Source organism: Hesperophylax consimilis, chromosome 20 (genome assembly GCF_061612785.1).
Source record: "Hesperophylax consimilis isolate HC1 chromosome 20, BYU_Hcon_1.0, whole genome shotgun sequence".
NCBI classification, from domain to species: domain Eukaryota; kingdom Metazoa; phylum Arthropoda; class Insecta; order Trichoptera; family Limnephilidae; genus Hesperophylax; species Hesperophylax consimilis.
This window is the reverse complement of record NC_142855.1, coordinates 20472483-20483384: the sequence shown is the minus strand read 5'-3', so window position 1 is coordinate 20483384 and position 10902 is coordinate 20472483. Positions and strand designations below refer to the sequence as shown.

At 33.5% G+C, this 10902-nt stretch overlaps 1 protein-coding gene across 3 annotated transcripts in view; it reads left to right on the top strand.

Moving 5' to 3' along the window:
- Positions 1 to 8919: 8919 nt before the first annotated feature.
- Positions 8920 to 10902, top strand: part of LOC149414301 (modular serine protease-like) — a 64118-nt gene continuing 62135 nt past the window's right edge. For all 3 annotated transcript variants that reach the window (XM_089643672.1, XM_089643671.1, XM_089643673.1), the window contains exon 1: positions 8920 to 9060. In XM_089643672.1, the coding sequence (XP_089499798.1) occupies positions 8988 to 9060 (73 nt within the window). In that variant the 5' untranslated portion in view covers positions 8920 to 8987. The remainder of the gene's footprint in view (positions 9061 to 10902) is intronic.

Below are 10902 nucleotides of genomic sequence, written 5' to 3'. Positions count from 1 at the left end.
TCTGTAAATTACCTTTAAACGACTTAATAAGCGTAAATATTGTACATAAATAATTTGATGTTTAAAAACTTCTGAACTGTGCTAAAAAAAGTGGGACCTTAAATAGACTGAGCTTGGAGTAAACCTATCAAATAATGTTAGTCATAGTTTTATTTTTCTTAAAAAACGTCTAATCTTATTAATTTTTCAAAACTGGACATTATATTCTTACAAATAACTAAGTTGAATAAGTATCGAAATTCGAAATACTTCGTCCGTAAATTTTTATAACGTTTAATGCTTTATGATAATTTGAATATGTGTAGATATTAGTAAATTATCTAAAAAAATATAATAACAAATGTGATGAATGAGGTTTCATCGAGTATGGAGAATTAAGCACTAAAAACAGACCTGAGTTAATAAATCACTAGAAATAATCAATTATAGATGCGTCAACAGTTATTTTCAACAGTTGAAAATCGCCAACGATAACGACGTTGTCGTTGGATGGAATTATCGTCAACGCCCAGCACTAGACTGGACCAAGCTGTTTTTATAACACTCTGATGCAAGCACCCCGTCACCATCTTCATCTTCTCCCCCTCCCCTTAGTTAGGATGTTTCATTATATATTTAAAAAAACGGTATTACGCACATATCGTGCTATATGTGCTGTTTTAAGTAAAAAACAATTACGCGTTTTGCCAAGCATTTCGCAAAATTGATTACTTCATAAATAGACGATTCAAGGGAAATTTACATTACTTATTTAAGACCCCGTAGTAAGCGTTCAAATATGGTTTAAAAGGGAGATAATGAATACGAATTTTAAAAGGAGAGGATAATCAAGCGAAAATGGTGAAAATATTTAATAAAATACAACTCGCTTTAGTTGCATTTAAAGATACACTGTGAATTTTTTCACACCTCTACCATATTAAATAACAAACAAAAAAACGTGTTTTTAATTATTTTCGTAGCTTACTTTGCGATTGTTTTCTATCGAGGGAATTTCATATAATTAACGTTTTGGCATAACAATTGTATCGATATTATCTTTAAAAAAACTTAAATATTTGACGAGAAACTTGTCATGAATCGGTAGGAATTTAGTATACGGGGGTTTAATCTAGGGTGACCGGACAAATCATCAAAATGATAATTCATCACATCTTTAAAAAGTTATATAAGGTCATGAAAAGTGATGAAATAAAAACTTTATTAACTGTGTTAAGTAGATTAGGTTAGGTTAGGTTTGAATTTTTTTTTCATCCTTTCTAATGACTTTATATCACTTTTTAAATGTGTGTTGAATTGTCGATGTGTTGATTTATCATGGAACCTTAATCTAGAATGGATAAAAAACGAATATTCTCTTTGATTCTGTTAATTTAAATCATATTATTAAGGCGATGCCATACGTAGTAATTTAAAATCATGTGTTTTTGGTTTGAAAATTTGGTCGCCTAGAAATGTTTCAGATGCTTTAATTAAATACTGCGAGTAGAATACATCCTGGCCTTTGAAATAATCGAGTATTTTTTAGATCACTTGAAGTGAAACAACACAAAACTGCGCTATATAAATGCTATGTTATTATTATTATTATTATATTATAAGTCTTTTTATAAGCCCAGAAAAAAATAATGTATAGGCATATGAAAACTGCTTTAAAGTTCAAAATCTACTACTTACAAACCCATTTTCGGTTATTGATTTATTTTATAATGTGGCTAATTAAGTTATTTATAAAATGATCGAAAAAAATTTAAATATTTGTGAATGAACATCCACAAAATAAAATAAAAGGCACTTTTTGGCCATGTTTTTTTCTTACATAAATCAAAACAGGCGGATGGTGTTAAGCGGGAATTGAAACCTTATCGCCATCTACGTAAGGGGTGTTATTGATAGCGGCACGATTTAAATATTACACGACGTAGTGCATCGCCTTAAGAATATCTAAAGATTACAAAAACATTATGTTCAAAATGCTTTATACAAGTCTTGTTTGAAGCCACTTAGTATACAACTCCCCTATATGGAACCCGTCCTACAACATCCATATAAATACCATTCATTGCAAGGATCCAACGAAAATTTCTCCGATCAATTAATTTTAAATTAGGAATTCCTGCGAACGACATTAATTGTGATTTTCTATTACAAACATTGCGACTCTTATCGTTAAAAGAGAGTCAACTACTTAATGATTTATTTTATTTATTTAAAATAAACAGTAACTGGTTTTTTTTTTTTTTTTTTGTTATTTGTTTTTGGGGTATTATGCCGTGTTGCGCTAACTCCTTCTTTAGCCAACGTTTCGGACAGCATTGCAGTGTCCATCATCAGGGCAGATGTCTTATTTGAGGTTGTGTTAAAATGTGAGCTTAAGTATGAGGTTGTGATACCGTGTTGCCAGCTCCAACCCTCTGAGCTAACATTAACGTATCATTTTTTTATTTAAAGTGGTTTTCTTCGTTTAGCTCTGGTGTATCCGTCAATTACCGGATACCAAGAACTATTAAGCTTAGCTCCATCGTCTCTATTGATGTTTACGGGATTTTTATGAATTTCAATGGCCTCCGTAATCAGCCGTGCTCTATAAGTTTTCGGTCTCCCCAGGATTTCAGGAACAAATCCAAAGTAATGCCCGGTGTCAATCAAATGCTCGGCAATTGCCGATTTGTCAGGGTGGCCGAGTTTACAAGCTCTGAAGTGTTCCGAAATTCTTTTGGAGATAGTCCGCTCTGTCTGGCCTACATAGACCTTGTCACATCCGGAACAGCTGAGTTTATACACTCCATCTGTTTCCAGAGGAAACTTAGTCTTTGCAGACCTCAGTAAGTCCTGTATCTTTGTTGTTGTTCCGAAGACAGTCTTGATATTTTCCTTTCTCAAAAGCTTGGCAATTTTGTCTGTCACATTGTGCACATAAGGCAGGAAGGCACAGCCTTTCGACTCTTGTTCAACTCTGTCTTCGTTTGGTGCAGATTTGGCTCTTATGATTTGCCTTGTCTGACTTGCTGGGTAGCCGTTACGCTCCAGTGCATCGGTCAGCTTCGTAAGTTCCGCTCCGATTTTATGTTCTTCGCATATTCTGGTCGCTCGGGTCACCAATGTATGGATAAGTCCTCTCTTCTGCGCTGGGTGGTGGTGCGAATCAGCGTGTAAGTACCGATTCGTATGGGTTGGTTTCCTATATACAGTATGCCCTAGGCTACCATCGTGTTTCCGCATCACCTCCACATCTAGAAAGGGCAGGATTTTATCTTCGTTTTCCAGTTCCATTGTGAATTTAATTTTGCTGTGGAGAGAATTAAGATGGTCCAGGAATTCGTTTAGTTTCTCCGTTCCATGAGGCCAAATGGCGAAGACATCGTCGACGTAGCGCCACCATACTTTAGGGACAGCCGAAGCTGTGTCGAGTGCCACTTCTTCAAACTTCTCCATAAAAAAGTTGGCTAGTACTGGCGATAACGGACTGCCCATCGCAACTCCCTCCAATTGCTCAAATAGTTCACCCTGAAATGCAAAGTATCCCGTTTTGAGGCAGTGTTCAAAAAGTTTGCAAATGTCTTCCTCATATATCTCCCTGAGCATTGTCATGGAGTCTTCTAGAGGCACATTTGTGAAAAGTGACACGACGTCAAAGCTGACCAGAATATCTCCTTCCTCAGTCTTAACTTTCTTGAGCTTACTTATCAGATCTGTTGAATCCTTAATCCACGATTCAGTTTTACCAGTTTGCATCTGCAGTAATCTTGAGAGGTATTGGGAAAGTTTGTATGTAGGAGCGCCAATAGCGCTGACAATCGGTCTCATTGGGATTTCCTTTTTATGTATTTTTGGGAGACCATACAGGGCAGGAGTTCTAGAGGCTTTTACAAAAAGCTTAGACCAATCCTCTTTCCTGATGCTAGAAGCTTTCACTAGTTCCCTTGTCTTTATGTCAATCTTGTTGGTGGGGTTGTTTTTAATCTTCTTATAGGTGCCTGAATCGCACAAGAGGTCTTCCATCTTCTTTGTGTAGTCTGCCGTATTAATCACGACAGTGGCATATCCTTTATCGGCTGGCAGAACCAAGATTTCCTCATTGGCGCGTAATTCTTTTAGGGCCATAAACTCTCCTTTCGTGATATTGGGGCGGGGTATTTCAGCCCTTTTCAAAATATGGCAAGTCTCTTGCCGGATGTCCTCTGCTTGCACCTCTGACATTTTGTGTACTTTCATCATTGTATGTAGTGCAGTCTCTACACCACATACGATGGATTCCACAGGTATCTTTTTGGGGGCCACTGCAAAATTCATCCCCTTTGCCAGTAACTGGTTTGACTCCGCTGAAAGTCTCAATGGTAAATTTTCATGTACCTAGTAGACCAACTCGACTCATATCGCCATATTAATGTAACAATACTACCACTAATGCAGAACAAATACTTTAATATATCGCCCGCATAGATTAGGAAATGAATTCTTTGATATCAATGATGAAGGAAGTCTGTTATCATATGAAAAATGCATAAAAAATATTTTTTACGTCTGCAAGAATCAAAAGACAAGTAATTAAGCATAGATTATCGTTACTTGGATAATTGATAATCATTTATGTTTGGCATAGTTCACAAATAATTTGTCATTATTAACAATATATTTTTGCTCTTACCCTTTGTAGTGGTTTTTTATAATTTATTCTTTATAATTAACTTAACTTTATATTTAACCTTTACACTTTATACCGAATATTATACTTTAAGCTTTATGCTGTATTCTTTTTAACTTTATATTTATATTTATTTTAATGGCACGGGTCGTGCCGTTTGTATTTAAATAAATTAGCTAGGAATTCGCCTGCTGAGAAGTGAAAAACATAACTAAACGCTTATCATAACCTAAAATATAATCGTCAAATCAACTGACCGCCTGCGCCGTATACGTAAAAACTATAGACCACTTGTCTCGTGTCACGCGCGTTGCGTGCGTAGAAGCAGGTTGCACTTCGATCTGGGAACGTAGTATTGCGAGTATCGCGTGCGTCGACCCAGTGTGTTTCTACCTTAAATGTTATTTTTAACTCTTAGATTTCTGTAAAGTTTTGTTTATTTTTCACGCATGTATATTTCTATGCTGTTGTAAATTGCTTTTTACGTGAACATTGCACAAGCGTCCCAACTGCTACTAACCGTCTGGGGCCAGTGAGATTATGACATTCCCAACTGAAGGTAGTGGGGGGGGAGAAGAATATGGGGGGAATAGGAAGGGGGGGAGTAGCTATTCAGAACTGGTCACCAAACACGGCTAAAGCCATATCAAGCAACTTTTCAATTCTGAATGGTGATCTTACACCAGGGTGATACTGAGAGTATCTTCCACCCTGGAACATGTCGCAAATATACTACATATTATTTTAATTGAATAAATTGTAAAAAACACAAATTCATTAAATAAAATTTACCCTCAAAACACTGTTTTACAATAACGAACTAAGCTTTATTGGGGTTATATATAATTTTCAATTGCGGAGGCGGGTATCGGTACCGCCGCCCGGGAATCCATTTATTGGATAACCAACACCTCTGCCACAGGTCACCCCAAGTGGTGACGTTACGTTAGGTGACTTGGCAGGGGTGCCCAGGTTCATGGTATGAGGTTTGAACTACTGTGTAGCGGCTCGGATTTGGTGAGACTCGATGAGGGAGATCTTTTTACCTCTCCAGCAGAACTCTCTCGACCTATTGCCTTGCTCCGCACTGGGAGGGATCAATTCAAACGTCGGTTACTCCTGGTTACACTAATCCCCAGATTCCTACCCACCTCTCATACCTTTTTCCTTCCCAGATCTTCCTTTCCTTAAAAAAAAACCCCAACATAGCATATCCAAAGATGACAGAGGCCCTGAAGGAAATTATTTTCCTCAGGGCCTCTTGGGTGGAGCTAATGTAAAAATAAAAATTATAGGTGATCAAATTTTCATTCCAAAAACATTTGAATTTTAAACTCGGTATTCCCACTGAAAGCATAAACAAAATAATATTATGAGAGAATTAAACGTATTGAAATTCACAGATTTAAGTGGAAGCTACAAGCCAAAAATGTTATATTTTTGATATACCTTATATTGTAGGTAATAGGCATTAAAATCACTTGACAAACGGAGTCTAGAAACATTCGATTTCAAGCACCAAACTGGTTTTTATTTATTTTGTAAATAATTTTATAAGAAAGCAAAAAAGTTAATCAATTGAAACTGTCACAGATAATCTTAGCTATAATACTGTATTTTTTTAAAGTTGGTTACTTTATGCGTTCATACATTTGTATTGAAAAAAAATTTTTTTTTTTTAGTCGTTTACATTTATATTTTTTATTTAGTAGTTTATTTTTTAATTTGTATTCTACTCAAGCGAAACGTTAGAAAAACCTTCAATTTATCTAAAGCATATTTTTTTGGTATTCATAATGTACACCAATTCGTTATAAAGATGAATCAAAATAGTGATTTCGCACTAAGCTTCGCCTCAAAGATTATATCCAACTTAATATTAATGTTGACAATTGTAAATTTTCCATTTAGATGTACATAATATAAGGAGAGAAAAAAAATAAACCAGTTTTAAAAGTGCAGATGGCATAAAAATAATATAAATTAGTAGAACAGGTTGGTAATACGTAATTTACATTAAATAAACGTGAAAAAAATCGCTCTTTCGCGATATTCCTAAATAATAATACGAAAACAGCATTCAGGAATTTCTTATATAATGATAAACTTATATTAAATATTACGCCAGGTGGTGTTTTATAGAACTTCATATGTATATAAAGATAAAGTGTGCAAGTAAGAAAAAATACACTTTATGGATAAGATACAAAAATTCTAATACGTTTTTTATTAGTTTGGTCATTGAGCGGTGGCGGTAAACATTGATTAAAGTATTATTATCTAGCTCCTGATTGGCGTGTTTTAAATAATTATTAGCAGACTTTGGAACATTATAGAGAGCAGTCTGTCTTGTCTTACGCGTGGGTAAACGATAAGTAATAAGAATCGTTAAATCCATGGCGTCCAGTCTGCCATTCACTATTTTGAAAAGAAAAATTAAATCAGTCATTGTACGCCTCGATGATAAGTCGGTCAAGTTCAAGTAAGTCCTAAAAAGGTGTACTTTAAGATCTTCGACTAGAATTCCTAATTTATAATTAATAAATCTTAGAAAATTATGCTGCAGTCTCTTGATTTTCAGTTAATGAATTTTGTACAATGGAGCCCAGATTATATACTCTAGATTGCTTCTCACCAACCCAGTAAATAGTAATTTAAATGAATTATTCTAAAATCTTTCACCGTCCTCAAAATACCTACACCCCAAACATTTTATTTCCTTGTTTGTTATTTCGTTTATATGAGGAACAAAATATAATATACTATCAAAAATAATACCAAGGTCCTTAATTTGATCTATTCTTTTTAGAATATTGTTATTGATGGTATATTGATGCATGATAGGATTTTTGACAGGGGAAAAAGTAAACGTTTGACATTTTTCAATATTTAGGAATAGTTCATTACTTGTGCACCACTCTTTTAATCTCGCAAGAACTAATTGCAATACATAACAGTCATTGAGATGAGATATATTTTTGTAAATTTTAAGATCATCAGCAAATAGGAGTATCATAACACCATCGTAAACGGGAGTAATGTCGTTGATATACAAGGAATACAATATTGGTCCCAAACGAGACCCCTGTGAAATGCCGGTGAAGACTTCAAACCGGTGTAAAAAGTGTCAATCGAGTTTAACAGAATTTTTTCTTTTGTGTAGATTTTGTGCTTTCAAACTTTCTCAGAATATTCCCCGCTATTCTACGGGTTCTTATTTGTTTAATTTAAATTTAATGTGAGACTTTATCAAAACCTTATTAAAGTAGATGTACACTACGTCTGTTTTATATAATATAATGTCGAATATAGGGGGTCCGCGATGACCTTTTATAAAACGACAACCTATAATCCATAATCAACACTCAGCTAGTATGGAATTTTTGACTATTTTCTTGAATACCTTTAACGTACCTATATTTTTTATATTTTCACTAATCATATTATAACGTATCTTTAAAAATAAATTCCTTTGTCCAAAGGATGTTCTGGTGTTCAACGGCACCTATTCTAGTTTTGCGCATTTGTTGTGAACTTTTGTCATTAACAATGCCTGTAATTTTTGTAAATTCAACTGCCTTACTGTCATAATTTTACTTTCACTATATAATAGCTGTGAACTATATCTCACTCATTTTTCATGAATGATATTTTAGTCTCCAAATATATACATAATATCATTTTTCATTACCAATTACATTATTTTATTAACGTTTTAAGTACTTACATTTATATCACATTTACCAAACATGTAATATAATTTTATATTTAATTAAAGTATTTAAATATTATTAAATTTAAATGCAGTAATGACGTATTGCCCATCTCACTAAAGTTTACAGAGTGGTTCAAGTAGGAATTATTTTATATTTTTACTTTCCCACTGCAATATACTTTCTACAACAATGCACAGATCATAATATTAATTACGTATAAATAATTACAATAACAAGCTAACGCTTCCAAGAGGAAGATAAGTATTCAAACTCATAATACGAACTTACCTTATTTCTTTAATAAAAATAAAAACAATATAAAAAAATGCCGTCACAGTACATCATACGATTCACTTTTTCATTGAGGTCAGTCTGGGGTTTTGTATATTGCTAAGATATAAAAATACATCTCTCTGACGATAACAAAATTCCAAGCACATTTAAAAATATACTATTTTCAAGAACATGTAAGGTCTCCCGTATGGCAAAACTTGGCGGGACGCCAATAATTGGGTATAAAAATACCAGTATTCAGTATTTTCGAATATTTGGTGTTCATTTCTAGTCAGCCTTTAGTCTGAAGAAGTTCACAATATAAAATAATTATTTTCTACTACAATTGAAAAATGCGGTATTTTACAGAAATTGGTTTCATAGTGTTAGTTTCAGTGTTAATTTGGAATGAACGTCAAACGAAAGGTTAGAATTTTAAAACTATATATTTAATTTAAAACTGATCCAATTAACCGGTGTCTTCATCCCATATAACCGTTGGGACATCGTAAATTTTGACAGTATATTGAAATTTATGCACTTTTTATAATTGAAAATGCCCTTTGAAGATTATGTGATTAAAATGCTTTTTTTCAATGCAACTGACTTGGACATAGCCGTGAGTCAAACTTTACTCTATATGAATTAATTTAAATTTTGATAGTTTTTTGGTTGATTTCGAAGGCTCGTTAATATTGATTTTTAATTGTAATTCATATTTTAGCTTTTATTAAATATATTATTTTCTAGATTTGCATATGATTTTTTTTATATTTCGTACTTTATGAATTACTCACGGTCTCGAAAAAAATGCTTTTTTTAAAGTACAAATATGTTTTTAAACTGAATAATAATAATATATGGGTGATTTTTATAGCGCCGTTTTCATTAAAAATCACCTCAAGGGTGCTGTACAAATATATGTATTGGATAATAAATATAAACTGGCTTACAACTAAGATTCATAATAACTAGTGACTTACGACAAAGGCTTCTAATTACTGACTTTAAATTAGAAACTTACATTTAAGACTTCTAGTGACTTATGACTTAGGCTTAATGACGTATATATTTACATCTGTGAAATACAATTGTCCATCTGGGTCCTCCGGGAAACCAATAAACTTTATTTTAAGACTTCACAGACCTGTGTTGTGAATGTGGATAATTATTACTTACTATATTCGAAATCGGATTCGACAGACTTGCACCCTTTATAATCTACAGCATTCGACAGACTTGTATGTCCTATTTCTTTATACATAAATTCAATCTAAAGCATTTAACAGTCTTGTAGGTTTTTTTTTTCTTGCCCTCACCTTGAATACGCTAGTGTTATTTGGTCTCCTTTCTATGCTGTCCACATCTGTCACGTAGAATCCGTACAACATCGCTTCCTACGAGGAATCGCTTGGAGGTTGGGTCTTGAAAGAGGAGAGTACTCATATGATGAAGTTGAACAAACTTTAAACATTTCTTCTTTGGAGAAACGTAGAAGGGACACTGATCTGATTTGCATATTCAAGATTATCAATGGTATTACAGACTCACCTGCTTTGTTGCAACTTATCCAATTCAACATCCCTTCCCGTAGACTCCGAAATAATGAATTGCTGTTCGTCAATCAACATTCTACCAATTATGGATACCATTCTCCTTTGTCCAGAATGTCGAGACTTGTCAACTCACTGTCAAGTCAAAGCATTGAATTTTGTGGTATATGCCTAAATGACTTTCGACAGTCAATACGCAATGTCTAATTTCTAATGCCCTTTGAACCATCTTCATGCTTTGACTTATTATTATCTCCCATTCTTACTTTTATATTATTATTGTCATTGTTATTGTCTTCGCTCCTCATTTATATATGCTCTCTTTTCACTGTCATCTCTGTTTATAAAACTTATTCGTGTAATTAATATGTTGTTAATGGACTATTTGTCCGTAAATAAATAAATAAATAAATAAATAAATTTCTACATAAATTCAATCTAGAGCATTCAACAGACTTGTATGTCCAATCTATTTATACATAAATTCAATCAACAGCATTTGACAGACTTGTGTGTCCTATCTCTTCATAAAAATATTCAATCTACAGCATTCTTGTATGTCATAGCTACTAAAATTAATTATTTTACATTTTCTGGAACTGGAATACTCACTTTTCATTATTGTCTTTTTCACAAAGTGTTTTTATGCATATTTTTATACGAAACGAAGGGCGTATTTGAATCATCGCGGAATGAATATGTATTTTACACTCGT